We start from the raw sequence: 26,807 nt of genomic DNA, 5'->3' as shown, positions 1-26,807 counted from the left end.
ACAGGTTTGTTTCCCCTAAAGTAGTGTAATAGATTTTCAGTACTCTGAAGCAATTCCAATAGTAAACTGGAATGAAGCACAAAGAAAGAACAATCATAATGGCATCTACTAATTAATAAGTCCATCAGATTTTCCATTATAAAAACTTTATCTGGGGATTCAATTTTACTATAAAAGGTTGCCCACTTGGTATTTAAAAGGTTTTAAACTTAAAAAAATTATATATATTTTTAAAGAAAATCCACTATAGCAGCGGTGGCTAACCTGTGGCTCCGGAGCTGCATGCGGCTCTTCAGAAGTTTAATATGCGACTCCTTGCATAGGTGCCGACTCTGGGGCTGGAGCTACAGGCGCTAACTTTCCAATGTGCCAGTGGTGCTCACTGCTCAACCCCTGGCTCTGCCCCAGGTCCTGACCCCACTCCACCCCTTCCCCCTTCCCCAGAGCCTGCCGTGCCCTCGCTCCTCCCCCTTCCCCCCAGAGCCTCCTGCATGCTGTGAAACAGCTGACTGTAGCAGGTGGGAGGCATGGGGAGGGAGAGGGAGACGCTGATTGGTGGGGCTGCCGGCAGGCTGCTGACATGTTACTGTGGCTCTTCGGCAACGTACATTGGTAAATTCTGGCTCCTTCTCAGGCTCAGGTTGGCCACCCCTGCACTATAGCTTTGATATTTGTTACATGGCTCTTTTTTAAAAAAAAAAAAAAAAAAAAAAAAAGCCCGTTACCCACACCTTTGCACTTCTAAAATTCTAAAAATGTACAAAATTTTTATGAAGTAATTAGTCCAATCCTTTTAACAATGTATTTTAAGACTGGCACTATTTATGATCAGCAACTTTTCCCCTCACATTTTAAATGTCAAAATACAGGTTAGCATCTGTTCTGTACTATGAATTGACAGATACAAAGCAGTTTTGCAGTAGTTTTCAAGATTCATTTAAACATTTCCGTTTCACTGAATTGCAATACATTGTAAATGTTCCAAAATAACTGAAAACAGACGTCCCTTACATGAAAAATTGTAACAGCGAAAGTTTAAAGAGTCCCTATATAAATGGAAGGTTTACGGAGTATATTGCCTCTGCAGATCCACACTCTTAAGAGATGGACAACTGAGCTGAAAGTTCCACAGCCGTCCAGAACGCAGTTGGTATTCAGGTGGCCTCCAAGTAACAAAAAGTGGATCCAAACCTTCACTGCAAGGCTGTATAAAGCTCTGCAACCACAACTGCCTCATTTTCTCTTACCTAAAATACAATCACCTAAGCCTTCAAATGGGTGTGGGTGTGGCTTTACAATGGCTGCACACAAAGTAAGAGAAATTGAGTCATTCCTTCTCAAAAGAGAGCCTGATCCACTGACCCATATTCATTGTTAATTTCAGCCTCAGGCTGAATAAGCTGCATAAGCAACTGCAAAGATGATGGTTCATGGGGCTCACAAAGATCCTCTCCAGAACTGCATGTTCACCAAAAGTGTTGGATCAGAGTGCTTGAAGTGGCTGCTTCAGGCTCTTATTACTAATTTTAAGAGCTATGTATGCAACAGTGCCACTTAGTGGCTAGTTTTACACAGGGAAGCCAGGGCCCCACCCAGGCACAGCACCCCTGCTGCTGGTCTACTCAGACTGCTCCTCCCTAAACTCAGAGATTTATGTGACCATAAATCATAAACTCCAAGGGTCAGACCATGGAGCTGGACCTTATCTACAGCTTTTAGAAGCCTGGAAGCTTCATGATGGCATTCTAGAGAGACTGAACCTTAATGTAACTGGCACTCAGGCCCATCTCCAAACTGATCTGAAGGAATAAGGATCTTCAGAACTGCTGATACCAGTGGATCTATGGATGTTTTTACAGCAGTACACCAAGAGAAATAGGTTCTTCAAATCCTCAAGTACACAGAAAGGTGTCAATTGTCATTGTATGTATTTGCTTATCATGGAATCGTTCAGGTTCATGTACTTCACAACTAGACTAGGCATGCTGGGCTCTGTTACTTGGTTCTTATCCCGAAAGTCATCTATTACAAGAAACTGGATATATTTGTTAGTTCCAGGGCCGCCTCAACCATTTCTTAGTTGCAAGGAATGTCCATGGTTGTTTACAACGCATATTAAGTTAAAAGACATGGTCCCTTCCTGAAGAGTTTACAATCTAAACTGACCAGGCAGAGAAATTAATTCCAAAAGGGAGTGGGGGTGGGAGAGGAGGGTTCAATCATTTAACTTCCTTCTACAACACAAAGAGAGAAAACGTACACAGCCATTAAGCCTTTTCCTTAACCAACAAAATATCATACCTATTAACGCCTGCCCCCAACACTTCTCCCATCCTCAACAAAGCAAACAATTCACATTAAATGCCCATGTAAATAAACCCTCACTCCTCTCCCTCTCAACAAATAGCCCCTTCATAAACCATGCGTCCACCTCCTGCATCTATCCCCAGCCAAACCTTGCAAAGAATATGAAAAGTTCTATGCTAATAATGGGGCTGACATCACATTTATATTGAGGTCCCTTCCCTCCCTTCCTGCTCTGTTCCTCCTCCTGCTGAAGTTTGAGCCCATTGTGTTTGCTGCATGGAGGAGGAGTGGCTACCTATCCCCTTCTCCCTCTATGCAATGTGGAGTCTCTAAGCATCCGGGACAGATGGGGAACCATGCCTGAAAACATTTTGATTGTCTGGAATCTTCTGGAACAGCAGCTGTTACAAATAGAACTGAATGGCTATTGGTTGATTAAAATACAAGAGATACTTCAGTGGTTCTCAAAGCCAGTCCGCCGCTTGTTCAGGGAAAGCCCCTGGGGCGCTGGACCGCTTTGTTTACCTGCCACGTCCGCAGGTTCGGCCCATCGCAGCTCCCACTGGCCGTGGTTCGCCGCTCCAGGCCAATGGGGGCTGTGGGAAGGGCAGCCAGCATGCCCATTGGCCCGCGTCACTTCCCGCAGCCCCCATTGGCCTGGAGCGGTGAACCGCAGCCAGTGGGAGCTGCAATCAGCCGAACCTGCAGACGCGGCAGGTGAACAAACGGGTCCGACACGCCGGGGGCTTTCCCTGAACAAGCGGCGGACCAGCTTTGAGAACCACTGATCTAGAGAGCATTCCAGAAAGTAGTGAAACATTAAAAACAGTAACAAACTATGCAGCCTTGGAAAGTAAAAAAAATCATATATGGAAGTTTATTAGACATGAACATGGGAAAACTTTTGTATCTAAAGTACAAGTTCTGTTATTTTGAGTATGCCACATTAGATAGAATGGAACAAAACTTGTTGCATTCTTGTGATGTGTCCAGTTTCTGTCAAAAATGAGATTATTGCAGTCAAACAGCAAGAAAGGGAAAACTGGTCTGCATCAAAGTTGGTCGTCTTCTGTGCAAACTCAGTCTTTTTCAGCAGCATCTTAAGCATGAAGTCCGCTGATGAAGATAGTGATATGAGTGACAATGATAGTGACCTTAATTTCATTTCTTCAGTCTTCTAATAAGATTTTTGGTGCTTCATCTGGTTCAGCATTGAAAACTTCTACTTCTGGAAAGCCTTCAGACGTTCATCAAATCTGTGTTAAGAGGCTTTTCTGATAATGGGACATTCTATCCAAAGACAAACTTGACAGTATGTTTGCTAGAGGTATTTACACCAGCATTACACAGTTTCATATACTTGAAAAACCTTATATGCAAGATTTTTTTCATAAATTGTATCCAGTGTGCAAAATACCAAGTAGGAAACTGCTTGTGATAAGTCTTCTGAATGCTGAAGCAATCAATGTGAAAAGGAGTTGGTGTTCTTATCGTGCAAGCTCCTCATGTGTGTCTAGTGTCTGATGGATGGAGCAATATTCAAAATAAGGGTGTCATCAGCTTCATGGTAACAACTCCACAACTAGTGTTTTACTCATTCCAATGCGCAGCTGAGCATCACCACACAGCCCAGTATATTGCGGTCTAGTTTAAAAATACAACCAATGAATTGGGTCCACAGAAAATTATTTCTGTTGTGGCAGACAATGCAGCTAACATGAAAGCAGCTTGGGCTTTTTGTTGATAAATGAGAATCCACACCTTCTGCCCATATAATGCAGCTTTTCACTAGTGATGTTGAAGATATGACAACTTTCTCATCTCATGTCAAAAATTAAAAGCATTGTCAAGTTTTACAAAAAGCAAACTAGTACCAGCAGCCATTTTTTCCAGCATAATTTAGTACAGCACTCAGTTTCATCCACATTGAGTAAACCTTTTGTACTTGATGGGTATCTTCTATTATAAATGTCTCAAAGATCTTAAAATACGCAAGAAGGCTCTTCACTCAGTTGCTGCTGAAGAAAGGATGGCTAGGTGTGCCCCCCCAGTAATCCAAACTGAAATTCTTGACTATGCCTAAAGGATGCGGAATTTAAAATTAATTTCATTGCTTGAATCTGTAGCTCAGTTCATTGAGAAAATGAAAATGATTGTTCTGTCTGCAAAGAACAAGTTCTTGGACGTTAAACATATTTGTGAGATACTGAACACAGTCCATTTACAGAAGCTGAAGAGGGGGGAAAAAAAAAATCGCAAAATACTATCACAGCAATATTAAGTGATTGTTCCTTCTTGATCCACACTTCCAGGACCAAGGCCTTTCTGATGATGAATTTGATCCAATTTGTGATCTCAGAGTGGCTGTTGTAAATATTAAAAGGATATACAAACAAAAAAAAATACAATTCTGATGGAGGTAGCAACTTATAAAGCAAGCAGCAGACTGTTCAGTCATAAAACAATGTGAAGTACAATCCAGCAGATGAATCAAAACAACTTGCTCCTTCCTCGTAGAAAGGGTCATGTCCTCCTAGAACTCTAGCTACAGTAGCAGAAATTCTTTTTACACTTCTGTGTACTTCAGCATATGTGGAACAAAACTGGTCGATTTGGGGAATCATCCATTTCAAAACCAGAAATACACTGAAGACCTCCACTGCTGGGAATCTGGTAACCGTGTATCACAATTTAAGAAAATGGCAGCTGAAGAGTTGATTCAAAGTTCAGCAGATGAAGAGGAAGGAGATACTGATGGATTCGATGAGGACAACAAAGATACAGACGAAGCACTGAAGCTGATAAAGGAGATATGAAAAGCAAGATACCTGACAAGCTGGTCTGATGCCTATCTGACAGACATGCATTTAAAAATGACTTTTTTAAAAACTAAAATTGCTGTGTGTTTATTTCTGTTTTAATTTTCTTTTTATAACTGTTCGGTTTTGAACAATACTCACATTTAAATGTTAATCTAACATTGCTAAGAATAATTCTTTCATATTTTTAGAACCTTATTTCATTATGTATTGCATTTTTCTGAGTTAAAGTAACTTAGGCCTGGTCTACACTGAGGGGGGAATGAGGGGGGGAAAATTGACCTAAAATACGCAACTTCGACTATGAGAATAGCGTAGCTGAAGTAGACGTATATTAGGTCGACTTACCTCACATCCTCATGGCACGGGGTCGACTGCCGCCGCTGCTCCCCTGTCGACTCCTCTTCTGCCTCTTGCCGCAGTGGAGTACAGGAGTCGACAGCAGAGTGATTGGGGATCTATCACTACCTGCCGATCCGGCAGCGGGTAGTGTAGACATACCCTTAAACAACTTCTTTTAGTTAGGCATAAGTGTCTAAGGCTAAACCTAGTTAAGACTTTATGGTCTGCCTCTTTTTTGTTACTGTTCTAATAAATTAGTGCTTTAAAGTATTTAATCATTTTTGACATCATCTGACCAATGAATAGACCAATTATTTCTGGATCAGTCAAATGCTCAGCCCTATCTTTCTATGTCTGTTGTAAGCTCATGGGTCCACTTGGGGCCTGTGCCATATTTGGTCAGGATTGTCATACTTTGGAATTCAACTGGATTCCACTCAGCCAATCCATCACTGGAGTTTCTTTCCCATTATGTGACTGCCTCACAGACTGGAAATAGATTTTGTTTTCTCAAGACTAGCAGATCTATATTCTTGATCATGTCCTACCCTTCACATATCCCCCATTGCAATTTACTTATGCCTGTCATTGTGTTGTTCAATTCCTCCCAGATAAAATTTTGGGCTCTTGGTAAAGTAAGTAGTGCCAACCTGGTCACTTCGGTCTGTGAGCTGGTGTCCATAATTGATATCTTCCACTCCAGAACATTCAAGGTGTAGGTTTTCAATGACTGACCAACCCTTTTTTGTATGAGTTTTTGTCTCCCATTTCTGCTTTCCACTACGACAACATGAACAGCTGAACTCACTCATGATTACTCTGAGACTTCCTGACAGCCAGCTCCATAATACTACAGTATATTTCTTCCTGTAGCAAATATGGGACCCTGATTTTGCAGCTTGATTATTTTCTACTGGATGAGGAATACCTTAACCATTCTGATGCTAAATATTGCTTCCAGCTAAAAGCTCCTATTGCCTTTTAGCTACCTCTGAGTTTCCAAGAAGAAACAGACTTCTGTGATCACCTGACTTTCAAAGGTAGAATGGTTAGTCCTTTGGAAGACTGCTTCTTCTGCAGGGACCTCCTAGCTGACATAGATAAGGCCATGGAGCAGAACTAATTCTAATCACATTGCACATCACCTCACAGGATGAGAGGCTTAACAGAGGAAGAGCAGTGCCTTAACTAGCTTGAATTACTTGCCCTTAGCTTCCAGAGACTTGAAGAGCTTTTGCAAGTAGCGGACTGCTATTCTCAGTGCATACACAGTGTAATTTGGAGCCTGTTAACAACAAACTCAAGGACTTGAAGCCTCCCTTCAGAAAAACTTCAGTTTTTCTATTCAGTAGATCCTCCAGGGCTGCTGCTTCTACTAGGGTTGCTGCTGTTCTAGCAACCCTGGAAATGGCAGCATCCACTCGTGTTCTCTGCATTAGATAGCCTCAGTCCTGTTCATGGCTCTCTGTCAGCAACAGATCCCTTGGTGCCCATTATTTTAGAGTGAACATGTACAGGGCACTGCAACAAACAAACAAACACACAGTGACAGGTCCCCAGGAACTGACTCTGCTGATAGCTTCCCTCCTCCGGTTGCAATATCTATACCATCCTGGCTAGAATCCGCCTCTCTCCTGCAACTGCAGGTTGAGAATGTCCCATTAGCCAGGGGCTTCTCACAAGGATCCATACACCGTAGCTACAGGCCATATGAGAGCTGCTGGAGCTGAAATGGTTCCTTCCCTTCTCTGACTACGTTTTCTTCTGGAATTGGGAGTCAGCAGTACAAAAGCTGCTGCCACTAGAACAATTCCTTTGAACTCCCTATAATGGGGACAGGAAGATATCTATTCGTGTTGGAAAATCTAGCTAATGCTGGTGCCTGTGCAGACTCCTGTGTGCCTAAACAGACTCATGGAGACTTCCCAAGTAGCTAGGGATTTGACTGCTCCATTCTCTTTCTCCCTAGACTCTGATGGAGGTGGAACTGGCAGGATCTAGTGTATTGCTGTTTCTGGGAATTGGCCTAACTGCCTGACCCAGGGCAGGACAGAATCTGCAAATGCTCTCCTTCCTCTTCCCTGGAGTACGGGGCGCTCTGGAGACCATACCCTTGCAGGGGATGATGGCTGGAAGAAAAGGACAGAGGGAAGACATCCATGAGAGCAGGTAACTAGAAGGTATACATATGGGGCTGGAATACCTGCCAGGTGCCCTTCCTGGGGCTTGCAGACATGTACTAGAGCCAACCCAGCTCTAGCAGAAACTTCTCTGCCTTCACAGGGTACAGGGGCTCCTGGACTTGAGGTTTCCCAGTTGCCCCAATTCTGGAAGTCGCCCTTTAGCTGTTATTTCTTCTCCCTCTTCCTGGACCTTACAGTAGCCTCCTGCTTCTTCACCTCCTTAGATATTTCTGCGACTCCGACTGCAGCTCCTCAGCCTCAGGATCATGAGAGGGAATAAGAATGATCTAAGGCTTCTTGTAGTTCCAGTGATTCCTTCCCCTCTGCTTCCCATGAAAGCCACACAGTTCTTGTCTCAAGGTTTTTATGCAAAGGGACCTGGTCTTCACTGCATCCATAGAAGATGCCAGCCCTCTCACCTTGCTGGATACCCATTTCCTGTTTCCCTCAGTCTGCTTTGGCAACTGCTCTCCAAAGTAGCCTGTCCTACTCCTTAGCAGCCACCCAGCCTCTCCAGAGTACATGGATGCCTAGACCAAAGACTTCTCCATTGGCTCAATCCTTGGTAATCTCTGCTCTTGAAAGGGCTTTCTGGCTCCTTTCTTCTCCCCCAACCAGGTCCAACATCTGGGTAATTAATGGAATATATCATGTTTGAAATAACCACACTAACTGGAAGCAGAAGACCAAGTCCCAGCCCAGACTCCTTCAGTGTAGGATGTAAAAGAAGTATCCTGCAATACTGCGTGTGCATGCCTCTCAGATGAGCTGCAGAACATGGGCCCCAATTGCTTATAAAAAGCACCGGTATTCTTCCTGCTAGGGGCCCCCTGCAGAGTCTATCTCTACAGCTGTAGTCTGTCTCTCCTTACAAAGCTGAGCACAAGCCAAAAAGTTCCATTTGTCTCAGTCAGTAAAAGTGGGGATGGAGGGTCCATCTGCCCTCCTCAGTGGGAGTTTTCCTTCCATTTTTACTGTTGTGACCTAGAAAGCCCACGATCTCTCTGGGTTCAACAGAAACATTGTGTTTCATCTTTAGAAACAGAGACTTTAAGGTCAGAAGGGACCATTATAATCATCTAGTCTGACCTCCTGCACAACACAGGCCACAGAATCTCACCCACCCACTCCTGTAACAAATCTCTAACCTATGTCTGAGCTATTGAAATCCTCAAATTGTGCTTTAAAGCAGTGCGACTCAAAGTGGTGGTCTGCGGACCGGTGCCAGTCTGCAAGCCATCAGCTGCTGGTCTGCGCGCACACTGGAAAAAAAAAAAAGGCCGGTCCCCCACATCAGATAGCTTGAGAAGCACTGGTTTAAAGTCTTCGAGGTGCAGAGAATCCTCCAGCAAGTGACCCGTGTCCTGCGCTACAGAGGAAGGCGAAAACCCCCCAAGGCCTCTGCCAATTTGCCCTGGAGGAAAATTCCTTCCCAACCCCAAATATGGCAATCAGCTAAACCCTGAGCATGTGGGCAACACTCACCAGCCAGCCACTTAGGAAAGAATTCTCTGTAGTAACTCAGATCCCACCCCATCTAACATCCCATCACAGGCCATTGGGCCTATTTACCATGAATAGTTAAAGATCAATTAATTACCAAAATCATGTTATCCCATCATACTGTCTCCTCCATAAACTTATCGAGTTTAATCTTGAAGCCAGATAGGTCTTTTGCCCCCACTGCTTCCCTTGGAAGGCTATTCCAGAACTTCACTCCTCTGATGGTTAGAAACCTTCATCTAATTTCAAGTCTAAACTTCCCAATGACCAGTTTATATCCATTTGTTCTTGCATCCACGTTGGTACTGAGCTTTAAATAATTCCTATCCCTCTCCGGTATTTATTCCTCTGATATATTTTTATAGAGAGCAATCATATCTCCCCTCAACCTTCTTTTAGTTAGGCTAAACAACTGGAGTCTCCTTTCATAAGACAGGTTTTCCATTCCTCGGATCATCCTAGTAGCCCTTCTCTGTACCTGTTCCAGTTTGAATTCATCCTTCTTAAACATGGGAGACCAGAACTGCACACAGTATTCCAGAGGAAGTCTCACCAGTGCCTTGTAGAACAGTACTAACACCTCCTTATCTCTTCTGGAAATACCTCTCCTGATGCATTCCAAGACCATATTAGCTTTTTTCACAGCCATATCACATTGGTGGCTCATAGTCATCCTGTGATCAACCAATACTCCAAGGTCCTTCTCCTCCTCCTCCTCCGTTACTTCTAACTGATGCGTCCCCAGCTTATAACTAAAATTCTTGTTATTAATCCCTAAATGCATGACCTTGCACGTTTCACTATTAAATTTCATCCTATTACTATTACTCCAGTTTACAAGGTCATCCAGATCTTCCTGTATGATATCCCGGTCCTTCTCTGTATTGGCAATACCTCCCAGCTTCGGGTCATCCGCAAACTTTATTAGCACATTCCCACTTTTTATGCCAAAGTCAGTAATAAAAAGATTGGTTCCAAAACTGATCCCTGAGGAACTCCACTAGTAACCGCCTTCCAGTCTGACAGGTCACCTTTCAGTATGACCTGCTGTAGTTTCCCTTTTAACCAATTCCTTATCCACCTTTCAATTTTCATATTGATCCCCATCTTTTCCAATTTAGCTAATAATTCCCTATGTGGAACCGTATCAATGCCTTACTGAAATCGAGGTAAATTAGATCCACTGCGTTTCCTTTGTCTAAAAAAATCTGTTACCTTCTCAAAAGGAGGAGATCAGGTTGGTTTGACATGATCTACCTTTTGTAAAACCATGTTGTATTTTGTCCCAATTACCATTGACCTCAATGTCCTTAACTACTTTTTCCTTCAAAATTTTTTCCAAGACCTTGCATACTACAGATGTCAAACTAACAGGCCTGTAATTACCCAGATCACCTTTTTTTTCCCCTTTCTTAAAAATAGGAACTATGTTAGCAATTCTCCAGTCATACAGTACAACCCCTGAGTTTACAGATTCATTAAAAAAAATTTTGCTAATGAGATTGCAATTTCATGTGCCAGTTCCTTTAATATCTTGGATGAAGATTATCTGGGCCCCCCGATTTAGTCCCATTAAGCTGTTCAAATTTGGCTTCTACCTCAGATGTGGTAATATCTATCTCCATAACCTCCTTCCCATTTGTCGTCCTACCATTATCCTTAAGCTCCTCATTAGCCTTATTAAAGACTGAGGCAAAGTATTTGTTTAGATATTGGGCCATGCCTAGATTATCCTTGACCTCCACTCCATCCTCAGTGTTTAGCGGTCCCACTTCTTTCTTTGTTTTCTTCTTATTTATATGGCTATCGAACCTTTTACTATTGGTTTTAATTCCCTTTGCAAGGTCCAACTCTACATGGCTTTTCACCTTTCTCACTTTATCCCTACATGTTCTGACCTCAATAAGGTGGCTTTCCTTGCTAATCCCTCCCATCTTCCAGTCCTTGTAGGCTTTCTGCTTTTTCTTAATCACCTCTCTAAGGTGCTTGCTCATCCAGCTTGGTCTACAACTCCTGCCTATGAATTTTTTCCCCTTTCTTGGGATGCAGGCTTCTGATAGCTTCTGCAACTTTGACTTGAAGTAATTCCAGGCCTCCTCCGCCTTTAGATTCACAAGTTCTTCAGTCCAATCCACTTCCCTAACTAATTTCCTTAATTTTTTTTAAAGTTAGTTCTTTTGAAATCAAAAACCCTAGTCACAGATCTATTTTTGTTTATCCTTCCATTTAGTTTGAACTGAATTAGCTCATGATCACTCAAACCAAGATTGTCCCCTACAACCATTTCTTCTATGAGGTCCTCACTACTCACCAAAACCAAATCTAAAATGGCATCCCCTCTTCTTGGTTCAGCAACTACTTCGTGAAAGAATCCATCAGCTGTCGCATCCAGGAAAATCTGAGCCCTATTATTATTACTAGCACTTGTCCTCCAGTCTATATCTGGGAAGTTAAAGTCTCCCATGATCACACAATTCCCATTAGTATTTACTTCATTAAAAACATTAAAGAGGTCTCTATCCATAACCAGATTGGATCCCTGCGGTCTATAGCGCACCCCAAGCACTATCCCAGGGGAGGCTCTAGTAGCTTTCTTCCCCAATGTGATTTTTGACCAGACAGACTCTGTCTTAACCATTCCATCACTTCTCATTTCTTTACAGTCTAACTCATCCTTGATATACAATGCTACTCCACCACCTTTCCACCCAAATCATACTTGTAAAGCATCTTGTTTTCTTTAAGCGCTCCTCACTATTTCTGGGAATCCCACCTGGATCCTTGTTCTTCCCTGCCTCTCTTACTTACCCTTACATGTGGGAGACAAGATTGCACAAACAACATTATTTACTCTCTGTGCAATGGAAAAATCAGCATCTAGCAACAGTGCCTTCAGTCAGTGCTAGAGATGCAATCAAAGCACCCCATTCCTCCTTCCTCCCTCGTCCTCTCTCAGTCCTCCCACACCCCTTACAGAATAGTACAGAGGGAAACCGCACTGGATGTTTTCTGTGCGGCAGTAGTGGTGACTACAGAAGAGCCCAAAGACAGATTCAAGGTAAGGTTTTACAAGTGCTAACAAAAGAGGATTCTCCAAAAACACAAAACCAGACAGCTGAACCACTACAATGATAACAACTATATGGTTATCAAAATATATAGAAAGTGTTGAGCATTTTACATCTTGAGGATACCACTGGAACGCTCAGGAAACCAGAAACCACCTGGAACTCAACAGCAACTACTGGAATAAGCAGGGGTAGCTAGAATCTATCCCTGAAAGAGACCACAAGATAGGAACCTTTCATTGCTGTCTTCTATGGGACCTAATGAGCACACCAAGGTCTGGAATCAGAAAATTTTAATCCAAAAGACAGCTGGTCCTGCTGCCCAAACAGAGTGAAAATAGGGACAACGAATAATAAAGTTTCTAGAGCTACACAGTTTAAGCTATAAACATTTATTACTCCTAGGGGGAAAACACAAAACAAAAAAAATCCCACACCACTATCAGCAAACAATAACTGAATTTAGAGAATTCTGAAAACAAAAACAAACCAAGAATACCCCCACACCCAGAAAGAAAAGCGGGAAACTCCATTACCGTGGATCCAGGACTTCGCCGATGATTTCTTCCAGCTTGTCGATAAAATTAACAAATTCTGAAAGTCCCTTTACATGGGTTCTTAAAGTATCAAATGGTGAAGGTGCATAACCTTTTCCTCCAAGTTCTATCATTCGGATGAAAGATGTTGCCATCTATTATCAGAAAAATATTTAGGTAGGTAGAACTATAGTGGTAAAAGAAGACGTGTATAACATTAGGAAGAGAAAATTATCAATTGTTTTGAAGTCGTAATCTTCTCCCAAGTCAAAAGGCAGCTGCTTGCTAGCATGAACAGTCCTAGTGAAGTCAATGGGGTTACTTATGGTAGTAAACTTTATGCCTGGTGACAACCATTTGCAAGCTCATGATTTTAAAATAGTGCAGCATTAATATGAGGTCTGCAAACAAAATATAAAAGTGGGTCCAAGTAATTAAGCACTGCCTTTTGCCAAATTAAGCTTAAAAATATCACTCTGCATTATTTTATAGATATATGCACGTGAGTAACTTTTTGCCCGCAAGCTGAACTCAACAGGCCTACTCGTGGCTATAACTAGGATCAGGGACATACTGTGCATTATGAACATTTTCTAAAGTGAGAGTGACTAAAAGTTAGTCACTGAAGTGGCCTAATTTTCCAGACACCCACAACTTTCTTCCAGGGGAGAGAGGAGAAAAATCAAATGAGAGCTCAGGATGTTCATCACTGCTGAAAATCAAGTCAGTTATATATTCTAAAATCAAGTCAGTTTTATCTACTATATAAATATAGTAAAGTTTTCATATATTTATGTAGTAGATCTATACATATAGTAAATAAAAATATTAAAAATAAGACTGCCCCCAGCAGAATTTACACTTACAATTTTACAGCAACTTTCAGAAGAATTAGTTTTCTACTCCTATCTTTTTTAGGTAAAGAAAACTTTTGACAATCCTATCTCTGTTTGCAAAGATGCAATAGTAATTGTGTATATATTTAACTTCAGATTATACACATCTTATGACCTCTTAGGACTTAAACAGTACAACTGAAATAATTCTAGCAAAAAAGAAAGCAGACCTGCCAACGTTCATATCTTTGCTCTGTTAAAGATTTGCTGTGGATTGCATGTGGTTCATAGGACCTTGCCTCCTCAATGGAAAATATTTTGGCTTCATGTAATTTATCCTAGACAAAGATGCCAAAAAGAGAAGACTTCTTTATACAGTAGAGAAGTTTCCCCTTTGGCAACTCAGAAAGAGAGGGAAATGAATCCAGTCCAAACACATACTTTTTTTATACAACATTAAGAGCTGAAATAATCCTAGAACTGAGGTTTCACAATTTTTTCCATATTTATTCAACCATAAGATCATAGGAGTTCGGCTGCTTCAGCATAAATAAAGGTTACTTACCCTACAGTAACAGTGGTTTTTCACTGGATCAGTGTATTCCACTGTAGCTGCTCATGCGCCTCATGTACACAAGATCAAATTCTTTCGAATAGCAGTGTTTGTCAGGGCCACGTACACACCCTGTGCCTCCTTGTGCTCCCACACAAGGACATCAAAGGCAGAGCTGCTGCAACCCTCCCCCAGTTTCTTTGCAGTTTCAAGCCCATGGTAGCCAAGGACTCTGAAAAGCAAGGATGGAGGGCATCAGTTAGTGTAAGGTACGTAACTTTTCTCTCCCTGTACGTGTCAGTGTGGCTCCCATTATAGGTGACTGACAAACAGTCCTCTCCTTCTGGATAATAAGATGAGTAGTATCAACTTCCTCAGTTGATCAGAGATTTTAGTATTGCTCTCCAAATCTAGCATCTGCTCTGGCAACTAAGACAAATGCATGTTTGTTTGTTTTCCCCCACCCCTCCAAAAAAACAAAACAACTTGTCAGTTGGTTTGCAGATCTTGGAATTGGAAACATTTCTGAAGCAGGTGGAGGATGTTATTTGAGCCCTGGTGTAGTGAGCCTTGATGGTCAGTGGGAGGAGCTCACCAGCCAATGGAGAACAGGGAGATACAAAGATTTAAGTGGTATCAGAATGTAATGAGATGGCCTGTCCCTTGGAATGGCTGTCTACAGACAGACAGGAAAAAAAAAGAGTCTGAACAGTTTGTTTCTGTCAATGTAGTAAAGTAAGGCTCAGGAAAACTTCTAGAGTATATAAATTCAGGAGGAAGACGGGTAGATTTATTGGTTGATTCAGAAGGAATTCCAAGGCCACCGTGGGGATGAACTTGGATTGAGGTTTGAACACCACCATAACCCCATGAAACACTGTGTGGGAAAGCCCTGCTGCAAGTACTTGGAGCTCCCTCGTTCTCCTGGCTGATGCAATTGCAACTAGGAAGATAGTCTGGAGTCTTGAGAGGACAAAGTTGAGGTCCCAGGAGGAAGTAGGCCCTTGAGGAAATCAGATACCATCAAATGAGTGGAGACCAAGCATAACTGTACAGGCAAATGGCAAGCAAAAATTGCTGAGAAGTATGTTTCATCTGCATAAATGAAGCTGAATACAGGTTAAGTGGAACGTTATTAAACCTTGTGAACTGCTCTGTCCATGTAGCTGAGTTGTTTCCAGTCTAAATCTGTGTTCCCTGGTCCCATGGTGTCTCCTCAGTGACAGCCCCTCCAGTTCCACTGATCATGACGCAAGGTGGACATCAACTGGCCAAAGCATAGTAAAATGAAGGAAGTAGTAGCAGATCTCCAGTACTGAAACTGGAATAGGGTCCAGGCCCCACTGGGCAGTCCAAATAAAGAACTTCTTCCAATTTGACAAATAAGTTGTTCTGTGGACATCTTCCTGCTCTGTATCAGGATATCCTGGACTTATCTAGAGCAGTCTGTTTATGGCACTTAACCAGACAACATCCAGACTATCAGATGCAAATTCTAGATGAAGTATCTGACTACAGTGCTGCCTTTGCCGTATGGAGCCCCCCCCCCCGCCCCGCCCCGCCCCCCACACACACACTCTTGTTTGTCTCAATTTTGGAAGTCACCCTGAGGATAAAGGGGAGTCCATGGAAAGGCATAAAGGAAGCTTGGATTCCACTACAGAAGAAAGGAGTTGGCAATGATCTCAGGCTCATGACCCCTCTGAAACAGAAATTCTGACAATTGGAATTGTCCTGGGTGGCAAATATGTCTACCATAGGAACCGACCCAGCTACAGAATAATGGGTGTATGATGGATCTCCACAGGAAGAACTTGTGATTGGCCAAGGACCGCCTACAGAGGAAGTCTGCCAGGTTGTTGCTGATTCCTGGGAGATGGGACATTAGAGTCATCCCAAGTCAATGACATCACATCCATAACTTGATGGTCCCCCGACAGAAGAAATGAGTATGAACCTCCTGGCTTGTTGATGTAGTGCATCACAGAGTTGTTGGCCATCAGGTTCAGCACTGCAGAATTTTGAAGACCAGATAGTAAGTCCATGCAGGACATTGACATGAAGCTGAAAAAGTCTTCCCAGGACCAGGTCCCGGTCCCTCGCATCTGTAGATGGTCTAGGTGGGCTCCCTCACTTGCTCCTGATGCACTAGTAATTAAACTTCTTGTTAGGAGGTGGGATGTAGAACTGCACACCTCCATGTCTGTTTTTGGGTTCCTTCCACCATCTCTGTTCTGCAATGCCAAGAGGTGAACCACAACATTCTTTTCCATTTGGGTGTTTTGCTGGGGAATAGTGTGACCCTAGCCAGAATCAGAGTGGCCACAGGGGAAGTCTGGCAAGCAGTGCAACATACATGCATGCCAACATAGGGCCTAGTTGCCCCAGACACATTCATAATGTTGTTGTTGACGACTTGGTTTTTATTGCAAGTAATAGCAGTTGCACTGAGAGGAATCTGTCATTGGGAAGGTATGCTCCCACAGACCTGGAATTGATCAAGGCTTCTGTGAACACTAACACCTGTGATTGGAGAGAGACTTTTTTGTTGTTCACCAGGAGACTCAGCTGAGAGAATAGGGAGAGAGAGTAGTTCAGGCTCACAGCCATCCCCTCCTGAGATAGGTCTGTGATCAGCCAAATGTTGAGGTAATCATAAACGTGGCTACCCCTCCTTCTGAAATGAGCCACTATATTGCTTGGCACTTAGTGAAGATTTTTAAATGCCATGGAAAGCCTGAATGATAGTACCTTGTTTTGGTAATGATTGAGTCCACTGTCAATCGTAGGTACTTCTTGTGGGCTCGATGGATGGCTATGTAGAAGTACGCATCCTGAAAGTCAAGAGGAGACCAAATGTTACCATCCTGAAACTCCGGCATCATATGTATTTGTTCAGTCAAAAGTCTAGTATAGGATTAAGACCCCTTTCTTCTTCCTGAAGGAGAAGAAACCCTCTTCCCCGGTACTCTGTAGATACTTCATGGCTCCTAGATAAAGCAGTAAGACCACTTCTTGTTGTAATATTTTCTCATGAGAGGGATCCCTGAAGGAGGACAGGGCAGGAAAGTTGGTACGGATAATGTCTAGAAATGGACAGGATAGCCTCTAGTGCCCATTTGTCAGCTATGAAAGCTGCCTAGGCATGGTGAAGAAGGGGCAAGGTGGTTCCCAAAGATAAGTGAAAGCTCCGGATTGACTCCAGTGTGACTCTCAACACTCCCATCAAAGCTGCAGCTACTGAGAGCGAGTCAGGTTAGCCAAGGAGGTGGGGGGAAACCAGTCACCCCCTGGAGTACCTGAACTCTCTCTGGGTGCTCTGATTGACAACCACAGAAATAGGACTGTGTCCTCTGCTGGGGCTTATACTTTTAAGGTTTCCTATAGAGGGCCAGCACGTAAATCCCTAAGAACAATAGCATTGCGTTAAGAGGGAGTGGAGTACTTAGTATATTTTCTGGCTGAAGAGCTCCATCTCCTCAAAGGGCAGCTCTTCCAAAGTGGCCTGCAGCTGACACAGTATACCAGATACCTGGAGCCATGAGGCCTCTCTCGTAGTGACTGCCCAGCCATCAACCCTATAGCCATATCAGCTGTGTCCATGGACACCCATAGCTACATTCTGATGACCATCTAGTCCTCCTTAATGATTTCCGTTAACTCATCCCGGTTTCTCTTGGATTTTGGATGAGAAGAGAGTGACCTTCACCCAGGAAAGAAAACAGTACTTTGATAAATTACTAGCCCCGATTTGCCAAACAGAATTATGTTGATCAGTCTCTCTGTCTTGCATCCAGAGAGAGGTCCGATTTTTTTTGGATCTGTATCCTTTGGTATGCCTTTTATGGACCTTGATTTTTCTTGTACTTCCAAAACAACTAAAGACTCTGGGTTTGGATGCGCATAAAAGTGTTCAAAGCCTTTGAGGGGCACCCAATATCTCGACTCCATTCTTTTCAAAGTGGGAGGAAGAGTTGCCGGGATTTGTCACAGTCCTCTGACCAGTTCCAGGATCCCTTCATTAACAGGGAGAACAATTCTGACTGGCATCATGGCACTCAAAATACTTGTACATAGAGTACCTGTCCAGGCTGTAGCTAGCCTAGTCTATCACTGGCACTGGGGCTGGTGTCAGGGCCTATTCTGGCACTGATGAAGACTCTGTGGGTGGAGACAGGGATTGTAGTGATCCCTCTGTCGTCATGTCTTCCTCTTGGGGGCCATGTTCAGTTCTAGTGTGGGAGGACTGGCTAATGATGCAATCACCCACTCTTCCTGTAAGCATTGGGGGGTGGGGAAGGAATCTATTCTTAAATGCATGAGATGACAGTCTCCAGTAAAGGCAATATGGGCAAGGTATCATGTCATATGGATACTGGCCTGACTAGGGCTAGCCCAGTGCCACACATCTGGGGCAGTGCTCTTAATAAGGACTCCCAGGTGTCCTCCTTAGGGTCACACTCTAAAGGCAGAGGAGAAAGTCTCTGCTCAACACCAGCAAGAATGAATACACCAACAATGGCATAGAAGAGCATATCTTCTCTTTGAAAGGCAGTGCCATAGGTTGATAGGGCACTGGGGCTGATGGTTTCTTTCCATTGCAGGGAAACACTCTGGAGATCATTCAGATTCCTCCAGAGTATTTCTCAGATCTTTTCTGGGTTCCATGAAAGATGGAAAGATCAGAGGTCTCATTCCGTCTGTCATTCCTGATCTGGTGGAGGACTCATATGCTCGGTCCTTTGAGAAATCATGTTTTCTTTCCTCCTTATGGAACTTCCCTTAACATTTGCATCTATGTTTGGGATCCGTTCAGCTCCATGAATGAGCCTCATCTTTATATATAAGCACAGGTGCTGGATTTCCTGCCTGGGGTAGGCACCAAGGCTGTCCATTTTTGGTGCCAAGGTTTTCAGTGCCAAGGACTGGCCAGTGTTGAAGGGGACCTGGCCAGCATCAAAGTCACCAGTGCTGGCTCTGCTGGTGCTTTCTTCAGATTCTTTCTAGTGCTTGATCTCTACATACAATGTATGCTCAAAGAAGTGCTGGCAGATACAAGTTTATCTGGCCTTGCTCTGGTAGTGACCATCTCCTGTGGTTCCAAAATGACACATATGGACTGCTCCAATAGATGTAGCTTGAGTGGAGTGAAAAGGACTTGTACATAGAGTACCTGTCCAGGCTGTAGATAGCCTAGTCTAGGCGAAGAGGCATTGATTGTCCATGCTTGAAAGGGATCAGTCTCCCACAGGGTGGGCAAGGTTTAAACCTTGACAGTATGGAGTCCACTATGAGGCATAGCAGCTGACACCCAGCACCTTGTCCGACTGTGCAGGCATGGTCTCCAGGAACTTTTCTCCCCCGCCCCCCCCCCTTTTTTTTTTGCAGGGAGAAGGCACACCCAAATGAAGGGAGTGTAAAGATGAAAAATTTCTTCATAAATTTAATTAAAACAAACATTTTTTAAAAGTATCTAAGAAGAGTCACACACTCACTAGGTTCCATCTTGCTGCCATAAGCAGAAAGAGGGAAGTGAGGTAGGATCACAGCTGCTGCATAAGCCCTTGTGAAGAAGCATGAGAAGACACAGGGTGCATGTATGGCCCCAACAGACACTGCTATTCAAAGGAATCTGATCTTGCATGCATGAGGTGCATGCCCATTTACAGCGGGGTCCACAATGACAAGTATTTAAAGAACATGATATACTAAATCTATTTCCAGCTCCATTCAAAATGACTCGTAACATCAGATTCAAAATTAGTTTGAATTTGTTTTAAAAAAAAAGCACACAACTTGGTGCTTTAAAGGTTGGAGACCTTTGAACAAAGTTCTCATCTACTTATCAACTATGTGTAATTAAAACAGTATTCCTGACAGTGCTACACCTTATGAGAAAGGACCTCTATATTTGTGCCCTTTTGACACTTATTGTAAGCAGAATATACTCCAAAACTCTTCTAGCACTCACTATTCTTAGAAGGAATTTTCACTGCTCTGATATGGTCTGCATGAAATTCCCAGAGAGCCTAAATCACAAAGCTTGTAGTAAAACAAAAATGTATTAAAAACAAAGAAAAATTTAGTTAAAGCAAAAGAAAAATGCATGCATAACATACTGAGAACTAAACTGGGCAGAAGTTAATCCAGATCAGTATGCATACAATACTCATTCAGGATTCTAGTTATTACTTTGGGTAGACAGTTGATTTCTGTTGCTCCCATATCCTTTTTACAACTTGGGTGTACATGCACACAAATTGTTTCCTTGCTCACCTTTGCAACTGATGTCCAAGTAGGCATCCACCCCACTCCGCAAGCTCTTTGCTCTAGTCTAAGAGATGTGCTTTTCCAGGTTATTTGTCCTGACTGGATAGGTTAGCCTGAATCCAATTTGTTCTCAGCCTTACATCTGAGTTTAAAGACGCAGCACTCACATTTTTATAATTGTTTCATTACTTCTGATCTACTCCAAATATGTATTCTTGAAAGATTAATGCTGATTTGACACATACCAGGAAAATGGACATTTGTCTCTTCTGTGCAGCATGCTTTAGGTCAGTGAAGGCTTCTCTTCCAAGTCCTCTATCAGGAATATTTAAAACATGAGCCACGGCCAGATCATTCTTAGAATTCACCAACAGGCTTAAATATGCATAAACAAACTTCTTCACGATCAATAGCAACTGCATAAGAAAGTGTCAAGTTAGCTTGTCTCAAAAAAATTAAAATAAAAAAAATTTAAAAATGAATTAGGTATACGCAGAAATCATTGTTCTGAAAGAGTAAGAATATCAGTCATGCTGAATTACAAGACACTGACTTCTATACATATGGAGACTGGGAAATGATGAATGTAAGCCAGTGTGGACCAAACATGTGGAATTTTAATATGTTGAAAGTTTTTGTACATAATCCACATGAGATTTAGAGCATTCTCATTTCCCTTTCTCTTCAACACTTTGATAAGCATCAATTTGTATCTGACATTATCTAGGTCTTCTTCCATAAACATCCTTACAACAAAGGCACTTTTCATAACCTAAGGCCCCACTGATGTCAATGGAAGTTTTGCCAATGGTTCATGATTTCATTTCTAGTGCATTCACTTTTCAACAAGGTACTAGAACTTGAAGTGACAAACTATGACCCCCACAAAAAATTTATATTACAGCTGCACTCTAGTGTGCTAGGCCCCATGCAAACATAAGAAGACAGTCCCTGACCTGAAGAATGTACAGTCTAAGCAAGAACAGACACACTAAAAGGAAAAGAAAATAGATTGGTGAAGAAAGTAAACAAGATCATATGGTTACTTAGGAAGTTATGCATATCTGAGTGTTTTTTTAATGGAGCACCTGGGATGGAGATGTAGGAAGAAGAATTGTGAGAAAGGGAGGAGACACTAAGAACAAGAGGAAAAAAGTAGAGGAAGACTGAAGTTTAGAAGAGGAAAAAGAAAGAAGGGTGAGAAATGTATGTGTCAAGTAGACCAAGGAAGACTTGTGCTAGTAGCAGCGGGGCAGAGTAAGGAGAAAACAAGAGTCCAAATTTCAAAAATTCAACAAGTCTGATGTCAGGTAGCTGAGAAGGAAGTTCTGGGAAGGAAGCAAACATGTTCTGACTTGTCCCCAAATGCCATGCTGGAGCTCCCTCTTATGGTGAGCGTATGAATATTGGAGAGGGCAAGAGACTCCTACTAGCTGGTCAGTCTCCCTGTAGTGGGGGAGAAGAAAAGGGATGGGAAGGCATGGGTACCCAGCATTTCCAGGAAGCCCATGGTGGTTTGACTGAGGACAAGCAAATGCCAACTTATGCCCCCCTTTCATTTGCTGGAGCTGCCATCACTACTGTTGGTGAGAGAGTTTCTCTAATGTGTAAGTAGAGTAAAAGAGTGGAAGTTAAATAAAATCTGAGGTGCAAATCATAGTGGAGCCATTACCTCACTGTTCATCTGTGAGCAAGTCACTAGCCTATTATTCAAGGCAACATCCGAGTATAAAAGGAGGAGAAAAAAAGAGAAATTATGGCCCACAACTGCTGCCTTGCCTATGCATAAGGAAAGTTAACTTTTTCTTCCACGTTAATGGGAACCTAACCTTACACCCCCTAACTAAGGGCTCCTACAGAAGCCTGGTCCTGCTCTTCAGGCTTGCAGAAAAGACCTGTCTCGTTATTCAAGGGTACAGAGAGCAGCATATAGCATGTTTTCTAGCCCTATAAGCAGAGGCATGAACTACCAACAAGCTCAGGTGTGATACTGGAGGTCATTAAGTATTCTCTACTCTGACAGTTTAGACTAGCAATAATTGAGGAAGAACACGTTGTGTTGCATTTCACCTATTCACTTTTGCATACAGAGTGAATATTTTTTAGAAGTTGTAATGAAGATGAAAAGTTTTACCTTAACATTATCCTGGCTGTGTCTGATTGGTGTTGAGGGTATGGAAAGACTAGAGCCATTCTCTTCTGATAAGCCAGAGATAAATTTTAACAGTTGAACCTTCAGTAAAATACACAGAGTAGGATTAAATATGAAGATGATTGAAAATTGAAAAAATTAGTAATTATTTCAGTACTGTAAATAGCCTTATCCCAACAATGGCCTCCTCCAATCCTTGAAAGAGGAAGCAGCCTGCAAAGGTTTCAGAGTAACAGCCGTGTTAGTCTGTATTCGCAAAAAGAAAAGGGAGTACTTGTGGCACCTTAGAGACTAACCAATTTATTTGAGCATAAGCTTTCAATAAATTGGTTAGTCTCTAAGGTGCCACAAGTACTCCTTTTCTTTCAGCCTGCAAAGATCTCTCTACTCTTGAAAACACAAAACTTCCAAAGAGGAACCTGTATAAGCAAGTAACTGAGATGCAAGCCTGAAAAACCAGTTTATGGGAAGAGTTTCTATAGGACAATGCTGGGCAGCAGCATACTCAGCCTTGTGTTGAAAGGTATGTTTGTCACCATTTCAGCTGATGCCTCCAAAACAGAGAATGTGGGACTACTGGAAATGATTAACCAAAAAAAAAAAAAAAGGAAGCTGCACATAGGAGGAAGAAAAGACAGCTAAAAAACAACCTAGGACACTGGAGGCAGAGTCAAATCCATGCCTAAGGATACTAGGAGGAAATGTGGAGGCAGGGGCAAGATGGGCAGCTATTGCCCTCAAACAGGAAAAACTTTCCCAGAATCTAGACCAGACACAAAATCATCCTCTGCTCCTTTCTATTTGGCTACGCTTTAAGAATCTTGACATAGATCTAAAATTGCATATGCCATTTTTCATCCTATAGTGAAGCATTTTGCCTATGATATTTAGATCTTTTATGTCAAATTCCTTTTCAATTAGACACGGTTTATAGAAACCCAAGTGCTGCAGCCAAAATTGGGGCTCACTCACAAACTCAGTTGAGTGCTCATTGTACTCTGGAGGTCAAGTCAAAAAAACTAAAATTTAGGAGGAAAAAAAAATTTGGTGACATGTCTATAGTTGACAGATATGACAGCAAAAATAGAACATGAATGACTTACCATCACTTATCTCACTCAAACTGGACCCTAAAGATGGATGAGACTGTCTCAAATCAATCATCTGTTCAGTTCCTTATTACTAGTAGCTTTTTACTTTTATCTTCTCATGCTTTATTAATTTTAGGGTTTGGATCAAATAAAGTAACTGTAGTTAACCAAAACCACCTTTCACCAACTTATCTAAATTGATTACAACATAGAAATTGATCTGAGAGTAGTTCTTAAATTAACCCATTTTATAGCCATGGAGCCTGGTAGGGACTAGGATTACTTGAGAGTAATCTTAACTGAGAAGCACTAAAGTGTTCTTATTAGATATTCATTTCAATGGTTTCCCCCCACAGAATCTTTGAAGTCTATTTCAATCACTATCAGTCTATTGATTCTCCATGTTCAGAAGTACTGTAAATTGTTATAGGCACACAGCAATTCTCCAAAACAGGTCATATTTTTGGAGTTTAATGTACCCTCATATCCACACTGATATATCATTAGAAAGCTTATTTTATGTATGTTTAGATGAGCTATTATGTGGAGCAGTCAAGTGGTGCCATAAGACTATAGGCGAGGTGAAACAATCATACCCAAAATTAGAATAATTTTTTGCCTTGTTCCAGAAATACTGAAATATGACCACAGTTTCTGTTTAAGTTGAAATTAACACCTAAATGTGTGTTAATTAACACCTTAACCCACAAACAAGAATGTATTCAAAGATGTATATTGGTTTTGCATGGGTAAATATTTTTTTCAGATATGATGAAGCAGGTGGCAAAAATGGCAGATATCAATATTGCATATTTATCACCACACATTTTTAATTGCCAAGGTATCTCACAAGTGATAAGTTTTCTATATTTTCAGTTGAAATTTGCTGACCAGATCAGTCTCAGAGAAGGCTGCACACCAGTAGCAGAAGACTGCATGGCCACCGTTCGTACTACATAGTGGATAGATATAAACGTACATGAATTCCTAATGTAATTCTTCTCCATTTGTAAGTTTTTGTACATACAAATTAAAACTTATCAGAATAGATGCTACATTGTAACTGCCTATGCATGCAGTACTAGGCTTTTTGAAATATTCTAGAAACTAGCTTTTTAATTCAGTAACATTTACACAAAGGTCAGTATTAGTACTAGAGATGAAAAATACATGGCTTCATATTACAAATATGCAAAAGCTATGAGAGAAAGAACTAACCTAACAAAAAGTAGTGAAAACAAAGTCCACAAACAAGTCCTTGACTCTGCACTGAAGAGGCATAAAGAGCATGTTACAGCTCTTACCAACCATTTCATCAACAATATGACAAACCCATTTGACCTTGAATCACATCCAGAGGTGATCATCATCATCATATCTACTGGACTGCAGGTAACATCAGGTGCTCAACTTTCTACTGAAAATAGCAGGTGTTGGTGAAGAACAAGTAGAGAGATTTGGGAGAGATGCACCCAATTCTGATGGAACACATAGCTTCTTCTGTCAAGTTAAGAAATCGGGCATCAACAACATTTGCTGACGTGGCCTCGAAGACCAAGTTTAAGTCTGGCAAGGGAGGAACAATCACAGCAGCTATAAGTCCATACATTGTTTTCCACAGAGCCCTGTCCTTAGTAAGGATGCAGAAATGATATTTCAATGGCATTTGTTCTTAGGCACAGGTTCTATTCTGTGACTATGTTCCTCTTTCATGTGATGGAATAATGAGAAGAACAAAAAGCTAAGTTAGTGTATCAGCTGGAAGCTCAAGCTGAAAGAATCCATGAGCTAAGAGCATGCAACAAAAACCACAGTGTACATCAGAGATGCCATGGCTGTAATACAAACAATGTCTGGACACAAATTCCACACATACTGTGAACTGGCTGCTGAACACTTGAGGCAGGTCCTAAAAAGATTTAAGAAAGCTAATTCAGAAAGCAAGTCCTTGACAGATGTGACAACAATAACTCCTTGAAAACTGCAGAAAGACAGTGCTGGATGGCATCTAAGGTAGAATGGCAAGAAATACCAGGTGATTGGTGGATGCCCTATGCCTCCATAGAAAAAAAATTCTAAATGTGGCATCCAACAAGCAGTCACTCGTAAAATTCCTCTGTGAATGCATGGCTCAAAATGCACCTGAAAGTGTAGGAGCATACCCAACAAACACTCCATCTTACTGCAGGCTTCTCCAATGGTGAAGTAACAAAGTCCATCAACGGTAGATGTGTTGAAGAAGCTCAAGACTCATACAGTACTCAAGAGGAAGCAGATGCAAAAATGCTTCTGCATACTATGTGCTATATCTGGGTCTCTTAATGCCAAAAGGAACCATAGAATTAGGTCACCTGGTACAGATGTTATAGTCCTTGCTGTTCATTACCTTCCAAAAATGTAACACATAGATAGATAAAAATGTTGATTGAAACAGGCATCATTACCAGCACAACTGATAGGAGTCACTTCATACCTGCATGTGCAATCTGTAATGCACTCACTCCTGACTTCTGCAACATACTTCCTGCTGTACACACATTAAGAGGGTGCGACTCTGTCATCCCTATTTGGTATGGGGGGGGGGGGGGAGAGAGAATCTGTATTTAATGTTGTCAAAACAAAGAGCTTACTGCTTCAGTAAGGGGGGAGGGGGGGAGATAAATAAATAATAAAAAGACACCTGATTTACTTATGCCTCAATCTAGCCATCAAAAAGGACAAACCACAGGCCAAACTCATCATCATGTGAGGACAGTTTTGAAGAGCATGTCAAAAGAGCATCTTGGCAAACAAAGATTTGGATGTCTTAGCACACAGGTAAACCAGATATTGCATCACCACTGCAACATTTTTCGAAAAATGTGGATGATGAACAACTTTCTGTATTCTTCAAGAGTGCAAAGGCATCTGAGAGTCTTCAAGACCTTATTGTGTCTCTACCAGTAGGGGTTGCTGCACAATCAACTGCGTCTGTAGGCAGAACAATATTCCCTGCATAGAAGTGTACATGCCAAGGCAGCGAAGACTGTAGTAACCCACTGAGATGCTTTCTTGGTGTGCCCACAACTGCAAGTAACCCTGTTACTCCTCTGCCACAGCATAAAAGGAATTTGTTGGTACTAAACTGTGTGACAACTCCCTGTCACC

At 42.0% G+C, this 26,807-nt stretch overlaps 1 protein-coding gene across 2 annotated transcripts in view; it reads right to left on the bottom strand.

Annotated features, from left to right (window-relative positions):
* The window catches only part of PARPBP (PARP1 binding protein), a 90,898-nt gene that overhangs the window by 47,563 nt on the left and 16,528 nt on the right, over positions 1-26,807 (bottom strand). Inside the window, exons 4-7 of one of the 2 annotated variants that reach the window (XM_074940553.1) lie at positions 22,552-22,650; positions 20,663-20,833; positions 13,825-13,932; positions 12,759-12,913 (exon numbers count right to left, since the gene is read on the bottom strand). In XM_074940553.1, coding sequence (XP_074796654.1) covers positions 12,759-12,913; positions 13,825-13,932; positions 20,663-20,833; positions 22,552-22,650 — 533 coding nt within the window. The remainder of the gene's footprint in view (positions 1-12,758; positions 12,914-13,824; positions 13,933-20,662; positions 20,834-22,551; positions 22,651-26,807) is intronic. The other variant, XM_074940562.1, reaches the window with a different exon arrangement.

The sequence above is a fragment of the Natator depressus genome, chromosome 1 (genome assembly GCF_965152275.1).
Source record: "Natator depressus isolate rNatDep1 chromosome 1, rNatDep2.hap1, whole genome shotgun sequence".
NCBI lineage: Eukaryota > Metazoa > Chordata > Testudines > Cheloniidae > Natator > Natator depressus.
This window is presented reverse-complemented; position numbering and strand designations above follow the sequence as displayed.